Here is a 26,777-nt window from a genome sequence, read left to right as displayed (position 1 = left end):
TGACAGATCATGGCCACACAAAAAAGTGGATCGAAAAAGTGATCCACTGCATCAACAGAGAGCAGCCAGACTGTCTGGACCTCTCTCGACAGACTGGCCAACCGGAAGCTCTGCAAACAGGACTGCCTGTCGACAGAAGGCCCCAGAGTGTCTCCACGACATTTTTTTTGTTGCAGAGGCAGAACTCTTGTCAGCGAAAGTGCCAAGTTTTGTCAACAGACTGTGGACAACACGTGCTTGTGTGTAGACACTCTATGGTTGTGTCTACATGGGCACAAATCTTCGAAATAGCCGTATTTCAGAGATTACTAATAAGGCGCTGAATTGAATATTCAGCGCCTCATTAGCATTAGGACACTTCCAGCTGTACTGCTTTCGAAAGCGCCGCTTTTGAAAGCACACAGCTCAGCATGGCTACATGGGCTCCTTTTCGAAAGGCCCCCGCACCTTTTGAAATCCCCTTATCCCGATCACTGATTGGAATACGGGGATTTTGAAGGTGAGGGTCCTCTCGAAAAGGAGCCCCATGTAGCCGCGCCAAGCCGCACGTTTTCAAAAGCATATCTTTCGAAGCGCCATGGCCAGAAGCGTCCTAATGCTAATGAGGCGCTGAATATTCTATTCAGTGCCTCATTAGTAATCTTCGAAATACGGCTATTTTGAAGATTTGTGCCCGTGTAGACATAGCCTGTGAGTTTTGTTGACAGAACTCTCTAATGTAGATGTAGCCACGAATTCTAGCTTCAAGATGATTTCCAATTCAGTAAATAGCCTAAATAAGTTAGATATCATTTGGACATTCAGTTACTTATTTGAACTGAGCCCTTTTGCAATTCATCTATCTCTTAATACTCCACAATGACACACTGGAGAATCACATCTCTATCACTGAATGGTTAAGTCTCCACTGGAAAATGTTTTCATTACCCAAAAAAAAAAAAGCCACAAACACCAAATAGTAAGCTATTTTCACACTGAAGAAAAAAAAGCTTTCAGTTCTTTCCTCCTCTTTCTAGTTGCCATGACTATTCTTTCTTTCTGTAGTACTTTCTCTTAAAGGGACTGCAGAAGACAAGTTCTGCTATATATCCATTAAAAAAATACACAAGTAGCATTGTTCTGCAGTATTTCATCTGACACAACAACAGAGACAGTGTGCCTTGAAGTAGTTGAAGGGAAACACTTTTCAATTTATGTTCCAGGAACTGGCCTCTTGACATGAAGAAAGAAGAAAAAGTGTTCAAAGTCAGTCAGAAACCCACTGACTAATTTTAACTGAAATGTTTAAGCAAGAAAATTCAATTAGAGTTTTAAATTTGACACGGCACAACACAAAATGTATTGCTGCACAGGAAAACCAAAACATGTACAGTGTGCAATTACAGCTAATATCATCATTCAAGATTGTGGTTTCCAGTAACCTAGAATAATCCTGAAAGGCATGAGCCACTTCACTAAGTCTAAACTAATCAATATCTGATTTTTATATTAAGTTTACATCATTTTAATAAGGAAGATGAGGAGGGAAAAAGAGCTTTTCTTAGAGAATAACAAGGCCAGTCATGTAAAAGAGGCAAGTAATTTTGGTTAACTCGTAATAAAGAAAACACAAAAAGAGTAACAATTAAGGAAGCACAACATATCTGTGGTTTATAAAAGTAAAGGGATACAATTAGTGTGACACAGCCATCTGAAAAACAAAAGATCTAAAATAGTTTGGGGCACCACAGCTGCCAGAGTCCCTCCAAGAATATTTGTGGTTTCATAACTTTCTTAAAAATTCTCTCCATTGTTGCTGCACGACAAAGAAGAACATTTAACTAACTATACAATGGAAACAATAAAAATGACTATGGGCAAAATGTTGAGATGCATAAATACTGACGGGGTCACTTAACACTAGCAGGTTAGAATTTTCAGAAGAGCGTGTGATTATTAGATTAATGAGACAACTTTTTTAGAGCAAGGCTTATACAACCATTCAGCTGGTTCAACACGTACTTCTTTGTTAGGGGAGTTACTAACTGCAGAGGCAGAACCAGTGGAGCCGACAGACACCACGATTCCAGGGCAAGATGAGCAGGGGGGTGTCTGGTTCTTTGCCCCCAGAAGGGGCAGGGCCAAGGGCAGATAGCCCTCCCCCATTCCTTCTGAGCCATGGGGACTGGGACAGCAGCACTGCCACATTTCAAAAGGGGCCTGGGGCATGTGCCACCACTGCTGCTACTTCGGCAGTAGCAGCAGCACGAGCTCCAGACCCCTTTGAAATGCCAGGCCCTGAGGCAACTACCCCCTTTGCCCTGCCTGTCAGCAGGCCTGCACAGAAATCTAATTTGTCTATACAGTACAGTACTTAAAAATAACACAATGTTATTTAACCAGAAATCACGTTTTTACCGCATTGCACATATTATCAATACAGTTTCTACAGAAATATTTACATTCCTAATATTGCCAAGGGCACATTCAGAGCAGCATTATCAGATATTTCCCACACGCACACATACACTTCAGAATTGTGTCTTGAATGTAATTCTTCGTATATGAAATGTGGTTTGGAAAAGAATTGTGGTTTGTCTAGTGAGAATGCAAGAGTTTGAATACTGTAGTACCAGAAAAATTCTCCTTTAGAACATCTGCTGGTTTTCCAACAAATCCATTTGCCATCTTACAATAATGCTAAATACAACAGGAATAGAAATGAAACCTATGGTCTGAGTTTTAACGATGGTGCTTTTTTCTCTACGCTTTTCACGCAACATATGCCTCACCCAGCTAAAGAAACAAATGCTTCTCTATTGACTTAAAAGACGTCATGCTTGACAAAGGACCTGGAAAGTGGACATCAGTATTTTACATACATTTCTATTTCAGCAGATAGTTTTACATTAAACTAAACACCCATAAGCTCACGGGACACATCTGGAATTGTATTTCACTCATGCAGGCCAAATTCAGAGATGGTGGTACAAGGGTAATATTGCAGCAGGGTAAGAAACCAATGGAATGGTACAAGATGCAGGTTCTAGTTTGCTTTTTTCTGTTCTACAGTTCCATCCTCCCTGCATTATGTTACAGCTACCCTTACATACTCAGACTCTCTCTTGCAACACATGTCTGAATTTAGCCCAAGAGGCCAATTTGTTACATTTTGGTTTGTTACGAAGCATTAGCAACAGCAGAGGGAGTAAGGCTGATGAGACACTATACATATCTGTTTACTGGTTACTTCAGGAATTTCTGGATCCAAAGATAAAATCAGTAAAGTTTAAAAAAAAAAAAAACCACACACACACAACAACTTACAGGTATACCATGTTTGTGTCTAAGTCAACGCAAACAACATCCTGTGGTGGATCATACAGGTCAAAGTATCGCGAATCAACTCCAACTATAAATGGAACAGGAGCACTGAGCACTGCTGCTAGAGACAAAGGACACAGGGGGATGTATGGACACTGCCACTGAAATGGAAATATCATCTGCAGGAAAAATGAAATGACACCCATGTATTAAAACAGGACAACACATCTGTGCAATAAAAACATGTGAGGTTGGTGACAGAAAAAAGCAAAATACTAAAAGCTGCATTACATGGGTCAAGAACTCAAGCTACTTTCAAGTTGGCTCGGATTCTTCAGTGCACCTTTTCAGAGGGCTGCACAAGAAACTAACAATTCTAATGGTTATAACAAAGCTGAGACATTTACAAAATGCTATGGCTGTAAAATGGCTATTTAAGGCAATTACACATTAATTTACAGTCAAATACATCTATATATTAGTCATTCAAAAGCATCAGAAAATATATTGAGGAAATAGAAATTTCATGTATTTCTGATGTAGTTTCTTCAACAACTGTGTTTGCAATATCCTCACTGAGGCATTTAATTTCCTAAACTGAAGCGAAAATGCACTTGAAAAGTCTGTTTTTAATCTGACGTATCCTAGCTGGCAAACATTTTGCTAATATTTAAAAAAAAAAATTATCAGACAACCCCCAGAGGAAAAATCTAGCTGCACTGAAGTGTGAATAATATTACATTACCAAAATATTGCCAAAACCATAGCAAACCTGAGCTTCAAATTTTGCTATTTCCCTACCAAAGTGAAAGACATTAACATCATCATAAGCATGGGATTCAAGAGAACTGTAAAACCCAGAGTAGAATATTTCTTCTAAAGTTTTAGGCTGAAGCTGCTTGCATTTAAATCTGGCTCAGAAAAAGGACTATATTTCAACAAGAGCTGACTGAACCATATAAGTTTATGCAAGTGGTTTCTGATCATTCTAAGTTGCTCAAATGTGTGGGACTTTTTATCCGTTACCATTTATTTAACCCACCAGGAAACCAGTATTACTGGTATATCTAAATACATCTGCCTCCAGTGTGTCCTGAGGCATTTGAATTTGGATGCATGGGTCCCTGCAGAATATAAGAGTTGTGTACCAACTCATCACCTTTATTGTGCTCACGACCGATTTCCAGTGATATCACTCCTGAAGGGCCCTTCTCTAGGACCTCTGACCTATTATTTGTGGCCTCTGACTTCCCAAGAAGTCAGCATTCCATTACTTCTGAGAGCATCAACATTTAAACACTCAAGAAACAGTTGTCAAGGACCACAAAGACACTGCAACTTCAATAAAACAAAGTACAGTGGCATTTAATATAACAGTGTCACAAAGATTGCAAGCTTTCTTTCTTTCATATTTTGGCTGAGCTTAGGCATAAACATTTTCGAGTCAAAAGAGTGGAAGTTGTAACAAAAAAATTACATTATGGAGTCAGCAATGACTTCATTCATTCACTACACTAGAATGCCCTGTACTTACAGCTACTACAGCTTCAGCTACTCCAGTCAGTACAGCTGGTCTGAGAGAGTGTAGCAGGATCTTGCCCTCTAGCAACACAAAAAGTAACAAAGTAGCACAGTTTTCTGGTCCAAGGTTCATCAGCAAAGTACTGAAGTTTGCTCCACTAGGAAGAGAAGAAGAGATTATTTAAATCCTAACAGCAATGTTCAACATGCAGCTAAAGAGACAATAATTGCTATACCTACAGCAATCAAAATACTGTACTGGGCATTTACTGGGGACTAAGACTGTCTGACAGCGGCTGTTGGCTTCAATTCACATCATTATGAATAATCACCACCTCACTACAGGACTTTCACTATTAAAAAACTATATCCAAAAGAACCATTTTAAAGAAGCTTCTACAAATTCTTTTTTGTTATGTTTATGAAATTCCTGTAACATGTGTAAGCATTAATAAGCTTATGAAATAGAACAGGCATTATGATGTTGTGTTTTGCTGGTGAATGTTCCAGCTATGCAAACATGTAGCATCACAGTTTAAGATGGAATACTTCAGTCTGTCCATCAAAAAGTTATATCCATTAATGTTAGACCTCTGAATCACAGGTTCTAATTGCAGCTGAGTCAAGTGAACCCTTTATACACTTCTGAAATAGAAGTATAAGTCCATGCAGTTTGTGTGCTTTTTTATTGGGACATTAAAGAGTCTATGACACTTCAGACAAAAGAGATGGGGTTTACCCTCCCATCCTTGTGTAAGAGCCTCTCTTTATGGCCCACACCACACTGATGTTTACTGGCTGATTGCTATTCGCTACCACTAAGCTGGATACACTCTAAAAGAATTTGACACTTGTTACTTGCAAAACTCTTTGAGATCCTCCACCATAACAGGTACAACATAAAAACAATGTTTCCAGAGAAAAATATCAGTTTTCCAAGCTGAAAAACATTAACTGAAGTGATAAAACTAGGGATGGTTATTAATTACAGTTAACTAATGCGATTAACTGAAAAAAGTAATTGCAATTAATATTTTTTTAAATTGCAATTAATTGTGCTGTTAAACGTTAGAATACCAATTGAAATTTAATAAACATTTTGGATGTTTTTCTACATTTTCAAATATACTGTTTTCAGTTACAACACAGAATACCAAGTATACAGTGCTCACTTTATATTTTTATTACAAATATTTGTGCTGTAAAAAACAAAGCATTTTTCAATGCACCTCATACATGTGCTGTAGTGCAATCTACTTATCCTGAAAGCATAACTTAAAATGCAGAATTTTGTTACATACCTACGTTTTAAACAATGTAAAACTTTAGAGCCTACAAGTCCATTCAGTCCTACTTCTTGTTCACCCCATTGCTAAGACCAACAAATTTATTTCATTTCCAGGAGACAATGCTGACAGTTTCTTATTTACAGCATCATACGAAGGTGAGAATGGGTGTTTGCATTGCATTTTTGTACCCAGCATTGCCAGGTATTTATGTACCAGATATGCTAAACATTCATATGCCCATTCTTGCTTTGCCAACATTCCAAAGTGTCAGGGATTTTTCATCCCTCGGGCATAATCGTCCCCGTGGGCCAGGGGAAACAAGCCTTTGGCCATTAAACATCATTGCAGGGGCAGGTAGACACTAAAGATACATAGGCTGCCATTTAGCAGCCCCCTGTAATGGTCACTCTGTGTCAGTTGGTTTCCCCGGTAACCTGAATTCACAAACACCACAGAATCATGGACTTGAAATCCAGGCTCCTCATTGGGCGCAGGTGAACAGCTTCTGGAAGCTTCCCTGGCCCAGAGGACCTGTTTGAAAACATGTGTTTAGAACCTTCATATGGAAATTAGCTTATGAATCATGTATGAGTTTGATCTATATAAGCAGGTACCTTCAGGCATTCTGCGGCCCTGGGGGACACAGACATGCTTCTGTTACCTTGCATAGGGAGGCGCTGGCTGCTTCTGAGCGGCGTCCGCCGAAACCTTAGGCCAGCCCTAAGGGGCATAGAGCTGAAATCACCTCAGCACTCACCTTTGAGCGGTGCTGAACAGAGGGAAATCACTGCCTGGCTAATTACACCTAGCCACCTCAGCCATCGCTGACAGGACCCTGAGCTGCCTTGAGGCCTGAAGAGGCGTCTTCACGCCATCACGCCTCACCGCTCTCTAGCCTCAAGGAGCAACAAGCAGCCCTGAGGTGGATCGGGCGGGCGGCGACCTGGCCTCACCACTAGGGTGAGGTACTGTGTGTTCGCCTGCTGAAGCCCAGGGCCTGCCACCACAGCGGCACCTTCGATCCCACCGCCAGCCATCTGCACAACAAGCAGCTCTGAGGTGAATCAGGCGAGCGGCGACCTGGCCTCACCACTAGGGTGAGGTACTGCGTGCTCGCCTGTTGAAACCCAGAGCCTGCCATCACAGCGGCACCTTCGTTCTCGCCGCCTGCCATCTTGTCAACACTTCACCACTACCGGACTGAACTCTTACTGGACTGGACCTTACCTAACCGGACTGGACACGTAAAAATTACCTTAATATAGCTATATACCTATTTTACATTCACTCCCACCTGGGTAATCGGGACCGTCTATGAGGGAACAGGGGGTTGCTTCCCCATTGTTCCTTCCTCTGATGAGGGGGTGGAAGTGCCCGGGGGCCTGACCCCCTGAGGTCGGGCCTGGACATCCCAGGCAGGGTTCACCATATTAGCCAAACTTCGGCACGTTTAATTAATAACTGATGTTCGTAGTAAGTGTAAGTGGTTATAACGTGTTGCTCTTAAGTTTTAACTAACCCTTTACCTTCTACCCTCTCCCCCTCTATCCTTACTTACCTCCTTCAAATAAACTGCAGGACAAGGCATTGCCTCCCTGCCTCCCTTAGCTGTCAATCCTACCCCAGTGACCTGAGGAAGAGCGCATGCCTCCCAGGTTCACTTAGTTGGGCCCATTAGAGGGTACCAGGGACCCCCACAAAATAAAGTGACAGTCCCGACGGGCCCTCGGGTACCAACCCGACCCCGCATGGAAGTGGGGTTTAGCACCCCCACTCCGGCTTTGGACGGAGACAGCGGGGATTTCTAAACTCCCAACAACCCTCATTCCTAAATCCCTCTATCCTTCCTCCCTTGCTCCAGTAACCAAAGCTTTTGCCTTACGGAATAATAAAATCAATTTCAAGAAATTAAGGAGCAAGACTCAAAATGGATACAGTGTCAAACATAAGTGTAGGTATTAGAGTTTAAATAAGGTTGTACTTTAAACTGTTACTTGTTGCATCCTGACCTCGTTGTGTTCCTTAATAAAAATCTTAGTTACTTTGTTTTTTTTGTCCTTTCACCCTTGTCCTTGTCTCATTGTTCCTGCTAGCTATTCCTTTCCAGGAGGCTCAGGGCGGAGTCCAGAAACTTACCTGGGCGGGCATTATCCTGGCTGGGTTTCGTAGCGGGGATTTGGTCTGGGTCCCGGCATCGAACACACAGGGAGTTTGCTCCCCTATTCAGGGACTCATTTAAATATCATTTACCTGACCATCCAGAGAGTCCCGTCACAAAGGACTAGCTTCCATGCTGATGAGCTTGTTAAAAAATATGTTAATTAAACATGTGACCGAACTCCTTAGGGCAGAATTGTACATCTCCCGTTCTATCCGCATTCTAGCATGTGATAGAACTTCCACGTTTTCACAGCAGATTTCACAAAACATGAAAATACCAATGTGAGAGTTCTAAAAACAGCATCACTCAACCCAAGGTTTAAGAATCTGAAGTGCTGTACAAAATCTGCAAGGGACTAAGAGTGTTTTCAGGAGTCTTAAGAGTAAAATTCCAATGCGAAAACTACAGAAACTGAACAACCAAAAAAAGAAAATCAGCCTTCTGCTGGTGGTATCTGACTCAGATGGTGAAAATGAATGCACATTATTAATCGTTATCCAGCAATACCCACCATCAGCATATACACTTGTCCTGGGAAGTAGTGGTTGAAGCATGTAGGAACACATGGAATATTAGCACATCTGCTACATAAATATCTTGCAACACCTTCTAAAACAGCACAAATCTAACACCTGCTCGCACAGTCAGCTGACATTTTAAATAAGAAACAGGCAACATTATCTTATGCAAATTGTAACCCAACCTGTTTGTCTAAGGTGACTGGCTGAATAAGTAGAAGAACTGAGTGGACTGGAAGTCTCTAAAGTTTTACATTTTTCTTAACGCTTTTTTTTTTTTGGTATGTCATTCTACATTTGTAAGATCAGCTTTCATGCAGTACTAGTATTAGGTGAAATGAAAAAGCCTATTTCTTTTGTTGTTCACCAGAAAAAAGTGAGAACTGTACACTTCGTATTCTGTGTTGTAGCTGAAATCAATATATTTGAAAATGCAGACAACATCCAAAATATTTAAATAGATGGTATTCTATTACAGCTGACCCCCAACTTACATGATTTCAACTTACACACTTCTTACAATAATGTGAGTTGAAATCTTGAGTGGTGGGCAGCCTGGCTTCTGGCTCCCCTTCGCTCGTGGGAGCTGGGAAATGGAGCTGCTGCACCAGTCAGTTTCCTGGCTCCTGGGAGTGGTGTGGAGCTGGGAAACAGGCAGCATCCTAACTTCTGGCTCCCTGCCACTTGAAACTGCCCAACGCAGCAGTGCTGGCCAGCTTACTGGCTCTCACAAGCAGAGGGGAGCCAGGAGTCAGGCTGCCACCTGGATCTTGACTCCTTGCCACTCACAGGAGCAAGGAGCTAGGTGCAGACAGAACCCAGGGACCAAAGGCGGCAGGGCCCCTCTCACACCTGGTCCTGATTTGCACAAAATCTGACTTATGCTTGGTTGCCCAGGAACGCAACTTACATGTAAGTCAGGAGTCTACCGTATTGTTTAACGGTGCAAATAATGATGATTTTTAAAATGCTTGACAGCCCTAGTTAAAACTAATAAGCAAATTTCTAAATATAAATATGTATATTACACATTTGCATTGTGTGTATTGGGCTCCAGAGTGCTTATGCAGAGAATGTACCTACCTCTGTGACTATACAACTACATATTAAGACTCAGTTTTGCCTTCCACTATGCCTGCACATGCATATAAACTAGCTGATTGTACAAAGCTGGTGGCTATATTCTCCCATATATTAGAAATGGGACCAGGGGAGGCAGCAGGATAACACTCTGTTGCGAAGAAACATCATCACATAGCTGCATTCCCAAAATACCAATTATTTACAAAAGAATCACTCTCAGCTAACAATCTCTTCTCAAGAGAGATCCAGCAAGCAATCTGCTGTTCTTTTACAGTAGTTATTCAAACCTTATTAATTCCCCATATCTGATGGCATTTGTACACCACTTTCCCCCACAAACTAATGCTAATATACAGTGTACATATATTTGATCATTTTCCAATTAGTTGAGATTTAATCATATTATAATGAAGTTTTACTTTCTCTCAAACTTCATCCCCAGCCCATAAAAAGCCCAATCTCACATACAAAAACCCTCATCAATAAACAGTATAGAGTTTAAACTCCGTTAATGTTACCTGAGTGGTAAGGGTGTCGAAACTGGTTGAGACAATATTAATGCATCATGAGCAGAAAGCTGAAAAAGGTGAAAACATTTTATGGGATTTATATAGATAACTCAAGAGAGCAAATAGTCCAGAGGGGTAGCTGTGCTAGGGGCAGTTTCACGAACAAGCAGTCCTGTAGCACCTTAAAGATCAACAAATTTATCAGTTCATGAGCTTTTGTGGGTCAGACCCTCCTCTTCAGGTCTCACCCACAAAAGCTCATGAACTAATAAATTTGTTGATTTCTAAGGGGCTACAGGAGAGCTTGCTATTCAAGACAGTTAAATATTCTAATCAAAGTTTACATCTGAATATTCCGATGGGCTCAGCAGGCACACTAAAGACAATATGTTGCAGTATCATGCAGAGAGGTATTATCCAGGATAACCCTGGACACTTCTGTTCACTGAGTAAAGAAGACGCAGAGTAATCACTGAGCCAACTTATAGAAGTTACAAGAAGCAGTCTTCAACACGGCATTCAACAGGCAACTGCTGTCCAGTGACTAGCACTAGTTAATCTGGCACTACAGACAGTTCAAGTGGGGGGGTCCAGTTCTAACCTGGAGCAATGGGGTGAGTGGGTGGGTAGGTGAAATGGTGGTTCCAAAAAACCAAGAGGTGTCCCTGAACTTCCAAGTGCATTACTCTATGTAAAAAAGAGCTTGTGAAACAGGAGTATTTAGCTCCTCTGTAAAGGGTAGCTCTAAGGTAAGGATAGAAATCCAAAGGAAGAACCCACATTTTCAGTGCTTGGGAGAAGGGCCACCTCAGCTTTATAATCAGAAACAGAAGTAGATGTTACCTGTACAAGGATTCTTGGTCTTGTAGGTGAAGGAAAAGGTATATTGTGCATAAAGTGGGATATGTGCCTGAAAAGGATGTTTAAAAAAATCAGTTTTCAATGCAACAAATTCATGTTTAAGTATAGCAGAATGCCTTCCATCCAATTTGTTTTTATAGATTTTCTTTCTTACCACTTTAAAGCAGTATAGCGCATGGATGGGCAATAAGCAACCCATGAGCCAAACACAATTTGCCAGGCCTAGATCATGGCAGGCTGCTAGTACTTTTTATTTACCCACAGATCCATAAGTATAGCCAATTCCAACTCCCAGCGGTCATGTCTGTTTCTGGCCAACAGAAGTTGCAGGAAAGGGTGTCCTAGCCCATGCCTTTTCCTGCAGCTGCCATTGGCCAGGAACAGCAGACTGCAGCCCATGGAAGCTGCAAGTGGCCATACCAGTGGATCTGCAGATAAATAAAGTACCAGCAGCTAATCCTGCAAACTGCCCCTGGCTCATTGCCCACATCAGTACAGAGGAAGATTTGTGAAGTCACTTGTACACCTAACTGCAGTAGGGCAAGAAGAAAAAGAAGAGATTCCTCAAAATGTCCCATAGGAAGAAGAAACTGCACTTCACTTCCTATAATATTGTGCCACACATCAATTTTTCACTGTATGAGACAACAGAAGAAAGGTATAACTTTAAAATTCAAAGTTAAATTTTTAAAATGGCATCTTGTTTAAAATGGCCCTTACCACGCCTTCAAATATAACCTACAAAATGCATTCTGATTACTCATAGCACGTTCTCAGGTTGTGTGTGTTTAGACTCCGTAGCAACTGTAGGTGGTGGTAGTGTTTTTTAATTGCAGTGAATATTTTTTCCAATAATATGACACTAAACTGAGGTAGAAGAGTATACTAGATACTGCTTGCAAACAGGTATATTTAATCTCAGGATTACAGGACAGGACACTGTTTCTGAACACAATCTTCTACCCCTCCAGCCCAAAATTATGAAGGATCTTTGCCATCACTCAATATGCTATCCACATCCTAACTACAGCAGGGCATTTCTCACTGCCTGCTAGCTTGTTCAGTAGAACGCTGGGAGTTTCATCATGCTTGACATGAGCCTCAACCTTTCACAGAAATAACTTTCAAGAGGGAGAGGGCTTCCATGCCATATGTTTGCCTTCTCCCTTATCAAAGCTTTTAACATTTCACTCGCCCCTATGGCATGTAGTCAACAAGAGAGTCAATTAGCACTAACTGTAGCAGTTTAATTATTTTGACACTTCTCCACTGGGAACTGGACAGAGATCATCCCACTCTTAAACACTGTAGTACAGGTTGAACCTCTCTAGCCCAGTGCCCTTACTGGCGCCTGATGAGAGAATCTGCCAAACGATGGGAGGGCGCTATTGTCTAGTAGCATTATCAAAACTTCCAACTGCTTACTGGGCTCAAACATTTGGGGTAAATTACAGCAAAACAACAGCACAGAACACTGAGAGCCAGGACTGGTGGCTGTAAACAAACTTTATGGGACCACAGGAAACTTGGCCTCTCCCATGATAAGTGCTCATTGGCTAAATAAAATCTTGCCAGATTACGGAGTTTGCCAGACAAGAGAGTTTCAGATTAGAGAGGTTCAAACTATATTAGTGACTATCTGTGCAACAGTGGTAACACTTGATCATTACAGACCCCAGGCTAGATAACAACTGGCAGTCTAGAAATCAAACGCTATTTCATTGTTTAATGCAGCTTCTCCAGTATTTTATTTAAATAAAGTGGGAGATTGCTAAAGTTTTTCTCACTTCCATCACATCTTAGCTTGAGGTGAATTTTAGTGTTTACAGTGATTAAGGATTGTCAGTACCACTCACTGAACTCAACGGACATTGATTCAGAGTTTGTTCAATTTAACTTCACAGGTAAAAGTCAGCAACCCTCCATTCTCAATTAAATGCATGTCGTCTGAGCTCTTTTCATTGGTTTTGGTTAGGTCAAGAGATTACTGAGCATATTCGTATAGTGTGATTTTCTTTGATCTCAAATTACTGTCCCTGCGAAAATCCCACAGGGAACCAGGAGCTATCAACTTAGGGTCACCTGAATTTATTTTGTTTATATCTTCTGAGAAATGAATACACAAAAGCAGAACTAATAAGTTCTAATACCTTACAGTTTTCAAAAAAAAAAAAATCTTAAATTGCTACTTTTAATATTGTATGTGGTATTTGAATCTAGCGACATTACTAATTTTATTGCCATTTTAGCAGTGCACAACATACAATTACAAATACACTGTTGCTTAAAACCACAACTATTTCAATGTTTCAAGCATTTTAGCCTGTAATTTTGCAGCAAAGTTATTCTAGCACCTGACGTAAAAGGAGAGATGAATTTATTAGCCCCTTCTTAAAAAATAGTCCATCCTGAAACATATTATTCCATACTCACTAATCTGAATAACCAAGAATTATTAAATCTCCAATCTCAGTCGGAATAATTAGTAGTTGAAGGCATGGAAGAGAGTTTCACTGATGAGAGGAATTAAAATATATCTTCCCATTAACAGGATTACTGTCTCCTCTGTACTCAGTTAAACAATTGGCTAATATGGTCTTTAACACTTGCAATAGGTTGTACAGAGAACATTTAACTCAGAGTCATAAAAATTCCTCCCTTGCCCACACATAAGTTGCTAAAAGGATATCACCTTTCACACATTCTTAGGGTATAAAGAAAAGCACTCAAGGGCACAGAGGCAGACACAACGATACCACCAAGAGGGAATAAAAGTGGGGGTGTGGGAAGCTAAAGTCTGTCCTGGAGCTCCTGAAGAAATGTAACAATGAAACAAATGACAGTCTCCCTAAAAGTGTCATATCTGTAAGTTTATTTATGTTTCTAATACACACGCCTCTTTTCTCAAGTGCTGTAAATTAATTTATCTTGCAGGATTTCATCTATGAAATCCTGTTCCTTCTAGAGATTGTTTTGGCCATTCTATATCAACTTCTGATTTTAAAAATAATTTAAATGTGCATTTTCTTTAAAGAGCCTTAGGGTTCTCTGTTTATAACCTTAGTGATGTCACACCAAAACAATTCACTTCAAAAAGAACTGGTTTTCTCCCTAAATAGCAGCTCTTCAAATGTAAGTCCAGACCTAAAAAAATCTACCTGACGCTTTGTATCTCTTCTGTCACCAGTAAGGCAACAAGACAAAACATTAAGAATTGAGGCAGGAAAAAAATTTAGTCCACTCCTCATAATCATCTTATTCGGCGTGCAGTAGTCCTAACAGTAGGAACAAGTCATTTTGACAGTTTAGTATAAGCAACACAGTACAGTTGAGGGCACAGAACAAATACACCAAGTGCAAAACTGTCATTTATATATGGTCAACTCACTTTCAGCTACTGCTGTATTTAAGGGTCATAAAACAATTTGAAAGATGCCAAACATACTTTTCAATGGGAAGAGGATGAGGCCCGGAGACAGAGAGCTTGTAGATGAACATAAGAAATTTTCGAAAGGCTTCAAAGAAAGGCCAGTGAGAGAGAAGACAGATGCACTTGTTGGAATTGATGGATTTGGAAGTAATCACTTTTCTCTCCACAGCTGTCACGAGGCCCAACTGCATATGCTGCTTTTCTGTTAGCAGATCCTGGGAATAAGGCTCATAAAATTGAATAGCAGCACCGTATACCTAGAAGATGAAAAAAACCAGAACAAAAATACTAACAAGTTGAAAAAAAAATGGTGATGCTTAACACTTAATAGGAGGTTGGGTCTGATTTCTTTAAAGTACTCTTCATTCCTTCTGATCTGTGTTTGTACAATGGGGTTCTAGTCAAAGTACCACAATGGAGCCCTATTAAATGGATGGGGATCCGAGGCATAACAGCTACAACACACACACTTGAAACATACAAAAATGAAATACCTGATTCGACATTAAAGCATTCCTATGATATTAGAAATATGAATGTTTAAGTTTCTCAGTATTTCTTTTCTCCCCTTCCCTCTCGACCTACCACTACCCAGAAGGAACTCAAAGCTTCAATGCGACTAGATGGTACCTTATACACAGCTTAAACCGATTTAGACATTTATGAATATTTCTAGGATGAGGTCACAATAAACAAACACACAGATGCTTGTCATTTAGAACGCATTTTACACAAACTTGACAGAAGGGTAAGTTTTCTTAGTATGCCAAACTCTCATGTTAATTGAAATATACTGGCAAATTGATAACACAAGATCAATAACTGATACCCTAAAGTATGTTCCTTATAAAGAAAAAAGTTTGATACAGGTTTCACTTGTCCTTTGCTCAACAAGGATTACTAAAGTGGAGAAATGATTTCGAGCTTCTTGGAGCCGTATTAGAACCAGTTGCTGTGGAGTGAGACCAACAGAAACTAAAGCTAAATATTTATTATAAATGAGGCAACTGAAATGCTTCTTTCTAGTTCTACATCTTTGTTAGAGAAGAACTAACTTGTCTTGCTCAAATGGAGTGAATTTGGATTTCCTGATCGACCAGGTCCTGCAATTTTACTTCTAGGGAAACATACCAATATGTTTCATTCTGATGGGACTAAACACTACCAAAAATGTCTTCACATTTCCTTCCTGCCTGCCTGTCTCTTGCCTTCCCAGGGACTCAGCCACCTCAAGCTGTGCATAGGCACTTTCATGCCAATATTCATCTGGGGACTAGTTTTCTACATGTTTGTGTGTATTTTGGATGTATTTCAGAATTCCCCTCTGAAGTTCTAGAAGTAAGACTACAGTAAACCATCAAGTTGCATAGGCACTGCGTTCCTGCAACCTCTGTGTAACTCCAATTTGCATGCATGTCAAGGGGAGGTAGGAACCAGGCGGCAGCCTGGTTCCCGGCTCCACTGGGCTTGCAGGAGCTGGGAACCAGGGGCTCCCCTGGGCTTGCAAGAGCTGGGAAACTGACCAGCCCAGCAGGACAGGTCAGTTTTCTGGCCCCCAGAGTGATGGAGAGCTGAGAACCAGGGGGCACCTTGGTTCATGCCTCCCAGCCACTTGTGGGACCCAAGAAACTGACCAGCTGATTAGTTTCCCAGGTCCTGCAAGTGGCAGGGAGCTGGGAATCAGGCAGCAGCCTGGCTCCTGGCTCCCCTCCACTTGCAGAGAGGGGAAACTGAGCAAGGCAGCAGCCTTGTTCAGTTTCCTGGCTCCAGCCAGTGGAGGGGAGCAGGGAACCAGGGCAGCCTGGCTCCTGGCCTCCCCTCTGCTTCTTGGAGCCAGGAAACTAACCAGGGCTGCTGCCCTGCTCAGTTTCCAGGCTCTTCAAGCAGAGGGAAGTCAGGAGCCAGGCTGCCGCCTGGCTCCTGACTTCCCCACCAACCCAGATAATCGGATAACAGCTCCTGTCAGGGGCGGCAGCCTGACTTGCAGCTGCCGCCCCTGACAACAACGGCTTCTGCTCCTGTCAAAGGCAGCAGATGCATAAAGTAGAGACGTGCAACTGACTGCACATAACTTGAGGGTTTACTGTACTTCAAGGGAAAAATAAATTATTTTTCAGGTCACAAGTGATCAGGAAGATTCATAATTTCTTCTTTCCAGCATAGTCCTGTACACAGTAAGTCCAATAGTCATAGGTAACTGCAGGATAACTGAAGTTTCTCAGACATGGAAGGAGCAATGTGTATTTTCTCTCAACACCTATTGATTGAATAAGACCTGATACCAACCATTAAAAAAAACAGTAACAAATAATCCTACCCTTTCTGCAGAAGAACCCGTCAGGACAAAAGTTGAAAACACTGGTAGTGGATACTTGGTTTGAGGATCCCAGCATTCAATAGTGGCTCCCATAGGAAGGCAGAAAAGAGGTACAGATTCTGGCAGTGGGAAGGACTCATAATCATCCTCTGGATATCTGAAAATTAAGCCTTTGACAGTAGGGGGAAGAAGATTGACAAGTGAAATTTCAATGCTTTGCAAACTGCGAACAAAGTAGGTTTTCTGCAACTGTACATGCATTAAAATCCACTGCTAACCAGACACAAGAGCTACAAATATACCCTTCAGTATGATGGAGGAGAATTCCTATTAAACTGTGAGAGACCAAAAAAGCCAATGTGGATTTTAAATATACAAAAATGAGTTTAAATTTGTGTAAGATTTCAGACCGTTCTAAATTGTAAACTATGATAACTGAATGCATGACTAAACTATATTGGAGATGGTTAAAACTTTTTCTAATAATTAGAATTCCACAAGTAAAAAGCTAAACTAATAATGCCTTGGCTGAGCAGAATCAATGTTCAATTGAAAAGAAAGATTAATTGAAGCTTTAAAGCCAGTCACTGAGTTAATTTATACTAATCCTCTGGTAATTTAATGTTTGTACAGATGTGTGACCTGTGGGCAGTATTTCTGGCAGTGTGAAATACTCCTGAATTCCTAGAAGCTGCAGAGAAGCATCAGCATACCAATGCCACTTGTCTAAGGCTGCTGCTACACTACCATTCTCCCACTGGAGGTGGCATGGTAATGAGCCAGTCTGAAGCAGGCTAATGAGGCACTGAATATGCATGTTAGTGCCTCATTAGCATAATAGCGGCCACCTGAACAAACTTCAAATTGCAGATTGACAGTGAAGATGGGGGCAGCTTCGAAATAAGCACCTCGCTCTGACATTCCCTTACTCCGATCCAGTTCTGTTATTAAGTTATTACATAGCACCATCCACCATGGTGTCTGTGATTTTCAGCTCCACTCTGGGAATAAATGTTGGCAATTTATTCCACTCAAGGGGCAAAGGAAGAGGTTTGTCCCTAGACTTCTGTTGTCTTGTGCTCCATAAGCCCAACTGAAAAGGCCCCCTTTTCTGGAAACCTATGCTACTGCAACTATTTTAGTGTAAAAGTGACCAATTTACACGAAAAGGTTTCCCAGTCAGTTCTTGGATACGACAGTCCTCAGCCCTTCGCCTTCATTTAAACACAGGTGAACAGATTGCAGGAGAGGACAGAAGAAATGCACCTAGCTTCCATGGTATATGCAAATGCTCTGGCAACTCCGAGGAACACACATATAAAAGCAGAACTACAAGATTGTCTTGAAGTTCCAACCATTTCTTATTCCCCATTAAAGGAATAACACAACACAAAACACAAAATAAAGAGAAGGTTTTTGCTTACTAAAAATGAATACAACTGTTTGCTACACTGAGTTAAATATGCTAGGCTGCAGCATCTGCAAAGGCAAGCCATAAAAATACCACAAAGAAAACAAGTGATAGTCAGTACACAAAACAGCCAATGGCTTGTAACAGTGGCAGTGGTAGTGTATTATAGTGCATTACAGCTAATCTCAGAACGAACTGGCTTCCAATTTCCTTACAACCACAGTCAGAAGTTAAGGACTGCTAAGTGTCAGGCATCTCACAAGGTGACCAAGCACACAGCAGTAAAATGGAGGACAAATACAAACAAATCTAATTATCCCTCTGCTCTCACTGCTCCTCTTGTTTGATTCAAGCCATCTGGGAGGTGGCTACACCTGGTTTCTGCCATGTTTTTTCAAAACCCCTCCTCAAGTATACACAATCCAGCAACACCCCCCACTTGAACTGCCATCTGGCCCTTTCAGCTTCCCAAACACCACCTCTCCCTGGCATTCTGAGATTCCATCTTCCTTGCTCCTACAAGCCCAGTGCCTGCCACTGAAGTGTTCAACAGGGCTGGGCCCCTGCCTCATTTCCATCTGTTTTTGACATGCTGGTCAGATGGTGATGGGTGTGGAAGATTCTCTCAGTGGTGAGAAACATCACATGTGGGGATGCATAAACCTTAGCAGTTAGGAGTTGTATTTGCTCTCTACAGCCCTACACATCACCTCTCAGACGCTCTTGCTGCAAGTCATTAGATTTAACCAACAGGGTGTTAAAATGTGAATATTCTAAGTAGCTGCACCTGCATGCTAACCTTAGCTTGTTCAAAGTTCAAGTTGATCTACCTTTAGAGCTAGCAATCCTGTAGCACCTTAGGCTAAGGCTACGCTGTCAGCCTCTAACTTGAAATAGTTTATGCAATTTGTGCAGTGAAAATTGCATAAATTATTTTGAACTTGGCGCTGTCCAAATGGCACCAAAGATTGAAATTAACAGCTATTCTGAGGAGTGGTTAGTGGAAACGGAACACTGCACTCAAAATAGCACTGCTACTTCAGGCACCACGAGTAGGCACAGAGTTGCTATTTCAGGATGTATTTGTATCCCAAAATAGCAACAATAGTCTAGCCATAGCCCTAGAGGCTAACAAATATATTAGGTCATGATTTATGAAGCTACAGACTAACACAGCTACCCCTTTGAGACCAGAGAGCTAGGTACATGCTTTACACATTTGCTTAAGCTTTTGCCTGGGGGAGTAGGATAAAATGAGAACAGGATTATAGAAATTCATTTTGGTTGACATTTGTCCGTGGCAATAATTATGGCTATGGAAAATGCATCATGGACCACAAAATCTGGTATCCTGTGAATTACGGTCTTTTGTGTTTTTACCCTATACTATACAGATTTCACATGGGTGGCCAGTGTTTCTCAAATAGGGATCCTGACCCACAATGGAGTTTCAGGGGGAAATCACAGCATTATTATAGGACAGTCCTGGTATTGCCACCCTTACTTCTGCATTGCTGCCTTCGAAACTGGACAACTGGAAAGCGGTGGTTGTAATGTTAGCTGGATGCCCAGCTCTGAAAGCAACATCCCACTAGCAGCAGTACAAAAACAAGGATGGTAATACTATACTCATGTCTCCCTTACTTCTGCAATGCTGCTTTCAGAGCTGGGAGGCCAGAGAGTGGTGGCTGCAATGCAGAAGGGTATTAATACCATACTATGCCATTCTTCCTTTTGTGCAGCTGCTGGTGGTATAGATCTGCTTTCAGAACTGTGCTCCTGGCCAACAGCCACCACTCTCCAGCTGCTCGACTCTCAAGACAATGCTGCTGCCAGCAGCTGCGCAGAAGAAGGGGTAACAGTACTGTAACCCATGTACAATAACCTTGTGATCCCTACACAACTTGTTTTGGGTCAGCACCCCTACAGTTATAACACCATGACATTTCAGATTTAAACACCCAGAATAGTTAAATTTGCCATTTTTAAAATCACATGACTGTGAAGTTGACCAAAATGGACCATGAATTTGGTAGGGCCAGCCTGTCATATACTGGCTATCTACCTAGAAAGCAAAGGTAATAAATGTAAAGCATAATTTCATGTGATTATATACAGAATACTTATGTACGTATGCTAATATATTTAGGTGCCCTTATTTACTAAACTTACCAGCTTTATACGCTATTGAATTAGAAGCTGGCATAGACTTCTTGTAACAGAGGTACACACTGGACCCCCACTGTAAGACACAAATTAAGCCTCATCAAAACCCACAGACACACCATTTGAATGGAGCATTACAAGTTAAGTGCTTGAGCCTATTTACCATTATACCCAAAGCAGAGACATTTAAGTAAAGGCAAGGGAAACACATTTTTGGTGTTATCAGCCCAATATGTAACAACACATTAGGGTGTTCAGATTTAATACCGGGCCCTTTATCAGAGGGTCATAAGTTAAAAAGACACATCCACTGTTCTATGTCCAAATTATGGACCTCGCACAGGTGAATTAAAGCAACTGCAGCTTTTACTTCTGCATTTCCTTCATCTTTTCTTTCCAGTCACAAGCTGAAAGGGACATCAGAAGCTTTTATAGCATCAGAGACCAATGGAAAACTTTCCACAATGCTTTTGTTTGGTTTTCTGGTGCTTGGGCTAGAACAATGAATACAAAAATATTTTTAAAACAGATTTTCTTTCATTGTTTGAAAATCAAAGTAGCGCTGCTCTAGGGGCATGTCTAAACTACAGGCACTCCAGTAGCACAACTGCAGCATGCTGTAGCAAAGACATCATCGGAAAAGGGTTTCTCCAGTATAGGGAATTCACCCCCATGAGTGGCCATGGCTAGGTCAATGGAAGATGTCTTGCACCAACCTATTCAGATCAATAGCTAAGGACTGGGAAGGATTCTCAAGCATTTTTCCACACTACAAATGACATAGCTAGGTTGAGATAAAGTTTAAGTTTAGATTACAGCTTAGAAACCCAAGGCAAAGCACTCAATAAGTACAAGTAAAACTTACAACCGACGTGCTGTGAAACCAAAAGCGTAAGAAACGAATAAGAGCAATGAACTGGATTCTCTGACTTTCAAATAAAAATGCGATATTTGTTATAGAGGTAAAGAAATGTATTTACAGAGGTTTTTGCATCAGCCCTTTAGTACTACTAAGGAGGTTTGTTTTTGCCTTTTCCTCTTAAAGGGGAGTGAGATGTCAACATGCAAATTGAGAAAGTGGCTGGAATTTCATGGAAATAATCGTGGCAGAAGCTAAGTAAAAAAATGAAACAACAAAAAATACAAAACTAATATGTCACAAGTCATACTGAGAATGAAAAAATGTTAACAATACACATGAAAAACAGCATTAAGAAGAGTTCAAAAACCTTCCTGTTTTGTCCAGTTTTGTTTTAGAAACAAAAAAATATCAATGACATTTATTCTCACCATGCCACAATTTAAGTTCTTATCAACTTTGCAGAATGTATGGGGTGGTGTTTCTCCTTTGCTGGTAACAATAACACAGATATCTGTTACAGCCAATGAATTCTGAGGTCGTACTGGAGGAGCCCTTCGATAGGTAATAAAGATTCGTTGGGAAGTAGCTGAACTGTTGTTAACGTTGGCACAGCGACCGTAAGGAGTAGCTTGGATCACTTCGCAGCCAAAAATTACACGTTCCTTCCCTTCGTATAGAACTCTGCAGAGGAGGGAAACAAATAGATACAAATATTACACAGGTGTATCACCTGTATTTGTGTAGAAACATACATGCTGTCCTCTTAGTACTACAATTAGCTTTGCAGATCAACAGTGATGAACTAACCTGTGAAAAGCATACATTTCACAGTGCCCGTGTCTACATGTGCCCCTCCCTTTCAGAAGGGGCATGTTAAAGAGGCACTGACATGCATATTCAGTGCCTTATTAGCATAACTGTGGCCAGTCGCACTTCAAAAGCGCGGCTTTCGAAACACAGGCTGGCTGTATAGATGTGGGCGCTTCGAAGTAAGCGCCACACTTCAAAATTCCCTTATTCCCAAAATGAAATGGGAATAAAGGAATTTCAAAGTGTGGTGCTTATTTTGAAGCACCCATTTCTATACAGCCTGTCTGCATTTCAAAAGCAGCACTTTCGAAGCATGCCTGGCTGCCATTATGCTAATGAGGCACTGAATATGTATGTCAGCACCTCATTAACCTGTTCCAAAGTGCCTCATTAACATGCTCCTTCCAAAAGGGAGGGGCATGTGTAGAGACAGCCAGTGATCTTAACCCCAGTCTCACAAGAGCAAGAGCCACAAGGGATGTGAAAATACAAACCAGGTAACTAGCCTATGTAGAGAAATTTTTTAAAAAGGAGACTTCCGTGGGAGTGGCAAGTCTTCTGCATTTCTGTGAGGTACATAACTATAGATGTAAGTCTCTAACTTTAGGTCAAGTTTAAACATTTGGCCCTAAGTAATTAACTAAAGGAATAGTGGAGATGTTGCAATATCAACTGTCAAAAGAAGCTTTCACAGTGTTTCCTTACGCTATATGTACAAGTCTTGAGCTAGGAGTTAATTCTTTGCAGAAGCTCTAAAAGGCCATCAAATTTATTCCAACCTCATTCCAAAATATTTTTAAGGAATTATTAGGACAAAAAGAAATTTGCTAACTTTGCCTGCTTTAAGAGAAGTAGGCCAATCAAAGGCTATGTCTACCGAAGCTATCTGTTGACAGAAGGTTTGTTGGAAGATATCCTTCAACAAACTTCTGTCGACAGATCGTGGCCAGCCTGTCAAGTGGATCGAAAGAGTGATCCACTCTGTCAACAGAGAGTGGCCAGACTGCCTGGCCACTCTCTTGACAAAACAGGCAACCGAAGCAAAGCAAACAGGGCTGCCCAGTGCCCTGGAAGTCCTGTCTGTCAACAGAAGGCCCCTGGAATGCCCAGACTGGCCTTCTGCCTTATGGGGGAGCAGCAGAACGCTGTCAACAGAACTGCTGCATTCTGTTGATTTACTGTCAACAGAATGCTTTGGGAATGTGGGCGCTCTGCAGGTTTTGTCCAAAGAACTCTAGTTCAGAGATAGCCAAAGTTTGTATTCGTGAGTTCTCTGACATTTTCTGCAGAGGTTCTTAACCTTAAATACTAATTAAAATAATTACTTTTTTGTTCAGTATGCTAGAACAACTTCTTCCAGGAGCAGAAAATAAGTATGCTCAGCATGGAGAAAAAGTTGCTTGGATCTGAAGAGTAGCAAGAAAGGAAGAACCCAAACTTTAATCAAATCATATTTCTATAGTAATACAGAAATAGTAATACAACAAGCAAGTCTGATCTTGCGCCATATAAAAGAAAGCAACTGTTCTGTCAATTAAACCTCCACACCAGTTATGTAATATTTACCACTTTCAGAGTTTTCTGAAGTCTTAACACACTTAACATGTTTCCCTTGACTAGAAATACTCAGTTATGTTGAGAATTCTCTTTTTCTTGTTTCCCGTAAACAAGTACCTAGCTTCTAATCGCACATGTTGTTCTTTTTGACAAATGGATAAAGTATCTGCAATTAAAACTGTCCCCAAATATCCTGTGCCAATCACATCTGACACACCGCTAATAAGTCTTATGAATATACCATGTATTTGTGTCCATGTATTTAAAAACCTTGCATATAGAGTACCATATTCAAACAAAAAGATCAAGTCAATTGAGAATATGATATAGCTTTCATATATCTGCATACAGCAGGCTAAGTGAGTCATTCAGCTGAGCCACAGAAGACTATCGCACAGTGAAATGAAAAACGTTTGGCCCATAAAAAATCTGATCTTGATCCTACAACACTGAATTGCATGGACACGAGGTCAGGCTCATAATTAAGGTTCACTAAGTCTATTTCTTTGGGCTGCCATAATACTTCTATGTCGGTAATGGCTCAGATTGTACTGACTGCATGTGAGGGGATGGAGAACCACCCCTGCTGAAAACCTAAGGGCTCTGCCATACTTGTCCCAGGAAGGCAGCAGTGGAGAGGTTCTCCAAGCAGGCTAGAGTGGTTACATGGGAAGCAATCAATAAGAGCTCAGGAGGACCATATAAAAAGAAGCGGCAGAACAGAGCAGGTAGAAGATTGCTGATAAGGCTTGTTTGGCTGAACTGCTACTAGGAGATGGAGAAGAACTGCATACCTAATGGCCTAAAAGAACTGCAGCTCAACAGCTAAGTGGGAGGCAGGAACGAGGGAACTGAGAGACTTTTGGCTGGCTGCTCAGACTGAGCTAAGGACAGTTTGCATGCAGGGACTGGGGAAGCACTGAGGAAGCACCTGGCTGGCTGCATGGACTGGGTAAGGACTCAACCCGTTGAAGGTCCCAAGAGAACAGTGTCTCCAAGGAGAAATCTTGGGGTTACAGCCCCATACCAGGTCTGAGATTACTGAGCCCAGAAGTGGCCAGAAAAACCATCTGAGAACGAATAAAAGGGGGTCACCAATGGATAAAGAGCACAGACACACACAACCAGAGGGGTGCTCAGATGATGTAGGTTTTGACACCACCACAATGAAACATAAAAAACAGATAGAGAAAGCATGGCCTATGCCATATTACTTTCACTTCTGACTTACTTGACAAATGATGTGTTTCTTCTGCCCTGGCAAGGAAAATATTAGGCCAACAAACTAAGCCCAGAAAAGTTATAAAGAAATTGAAACTAGGATCTTACAATAGAGGAAATCTTAATCCAAACATTTTGGGCAGAAGAGTGACCAAGAGAATATTTAAAAAATGCACCTCTCACACGACATTTTTATAATAAGGTGAAAAAGATATGGGGGTGGAAATAAACCTATCCCCAGCAAACACACAGCCTTGCCACTGTAACAAAATATTGGTAGTCACATATTACTTTCTACTTGAATTTCAGAGAGGTCACAAAGTAAGATCTACTTATAGTTCACAAGAATGTAACATCACAGGTAACAGTTTACAATCCCCAGGTAACAGAGAAGTAGCCATGTTAGTCTGTATGCTAACAAAACAAACCAGAAGTCATGTAGCACTTTAAAGATTAATAAAATAATTTATTAGGTGATGAGCTTTCCTGGGACAGCCCCAGTCTATAGACTTTCTAGTCCAGACTCAGTTATATAGCACAGAGGTCCAAAATAATTGCACCAAAAACTGACAAATCAAATACATGAACTGGAGGAGGAGGGGCAAAGGGTGGGGGGTGTTAAGTGTCTTGCCTGAAGTAATTACGAACATCAAAAAAGGGAGGCAGTCCTTGTAATGCGTGAGATAACTGCTGTCTTTTTTCAGACCAAATGTTAATGTGTCAAATGTGAGTATAAACCCTATTTCACAAATTTCCCTATGAAATCTGCTTTTAAAGTCTCTTTGCTGTAGGATGCTTATTCTCAGGTCTTTAACAGAATGGCTCACTCCACTGAAATGCTCATTAGCAGGCTTATCTGTACTGAGATTTCTAATGTCTGCTCTGTGTTCATTCATTCTTTGGGCAAGTATTTACCCAGTTTGTCCAATGTATATTGCAGAGGGGGCATTGCTGGCACGATGGCATATATAATATTAGTTGAGGTATAGGAGAATGTGCCCCTGATCTTGCAATTAACATGGTTAGGTCCACTGATGATATCCCCAGAATAAATATGTGGACAAATTGGCAACAAGGTTTGTTGCAAGGAACAATTCCAGGATTAGTATTACTGTGATGTAGCCTGCGATTGCTAGTGAGCATCTTCCCTAGGTTAGGAGGTTGTCTATAGCAGAGAACAGGCCTGTTACCTGGGGCATTCTGGAGTGTGTTGAATCATGATCTAGAATAGGTTCTAGGTTTTTAATGATGTGTTGCAGGGGGTTGAGCTGGGGGGGGGGATGTTAATAGGTAATGACAAGTGATGTTCTGACATTCTTGGGCCTATCTTGAAATCCCAGGTTGCTGGGTATTCATCTGGCCCTGTCTTTTTTTTTTAAAAAGTTCTCCTCCTCTAGGTGGGTAACTATGTTTTATGAATGCTTGGTAGATATCTTGAAGTTTTCGGTCTCTATCAGTAGGACCGGAACAGATGCGATTGTATCTAAGGGCTTGACTATAAACAATGGATCATGTGGTGTGTGCTGGATGGAAGCTGAAGGCATACAGGTAAGCACAATAGTCAGTGCGTTTCTGGTAGAGTGGTGTCGATGTGGTCTTCAGTGATTTGTACTGTAGTGTCCAGGAAATGTCTCTCTTCTGTGGGGTAGTCAAGGCTGAGGTTGATGGTAGGGTACAGGTTATTAAAAATCTCTGTAGAATTCTTCCAGAGTCTCTTATACTACAATGACATCTTTATCATTTGGACCCACAGTAAAG

General features: G+C 41.2%; 1 protein-coding gene across 1 annotated transcript in view; it reads right to left on the bottom strand.

Moving 5' to 3' along the window:
• The window catches only part of DENND4C (DENN domain containing 4C), a 132,048-nt gene that overhangs the window by 56,595 nt on the left and 48,676 nt on the right, over positions 1-26,777 (bottom strand). Inside the window, exons 3-10 of the mRNA XM_074994973.1 lie at positions 21,860-22,112; positions 20,576-20,645; positions 16,993-17,162; positions 14,691-14,932; positions 11,228-11,294; positions 10,394-10,452; positions 4,838-4,982; positions 3,307-3,482 (exon numbers count right to left, since the gene is read on the bottom strand). Coding sequence (XP_074851074.1) covers positions 3,307-3,482; positions 4,838-4,982; positions 10,394-10,452; positions 11,228-11,294; positions 14,691-14,932; positions 16,993-17,162; positions 20,576-20,645; positions 21,860-22,112 — 1,182 coding nt within the window. The remainder of the gene's footprint in view (positions 1-3,306; positions 3,483-4,837; positions 4,983-10,393; positions 10,453-11,227; positions 11,295-14,690; positions 14,933-16,992; positions 17,163-20,575; positions 20,646-21,859; positions 22,113-26,777) is intronic.

This window comes from Carettochelys insculpta, chromosome 5, assembly GCF_033958435.1.
Source record: "Carettochelys insculpta isolate YL-2023 chromosome 5, ASM3395843v1, whole genome shotgun sequence".
Classification (NCBI taxonomy): domain Eukaryota; kingdom Metazoa; phylum Chordata; order Testudines; family Carettochelyidae; genus Carettochelys; species Carettochelys insculpta.
This window is presented reverse-complemented; position numbering and strand designations above follow the sequence as displayed.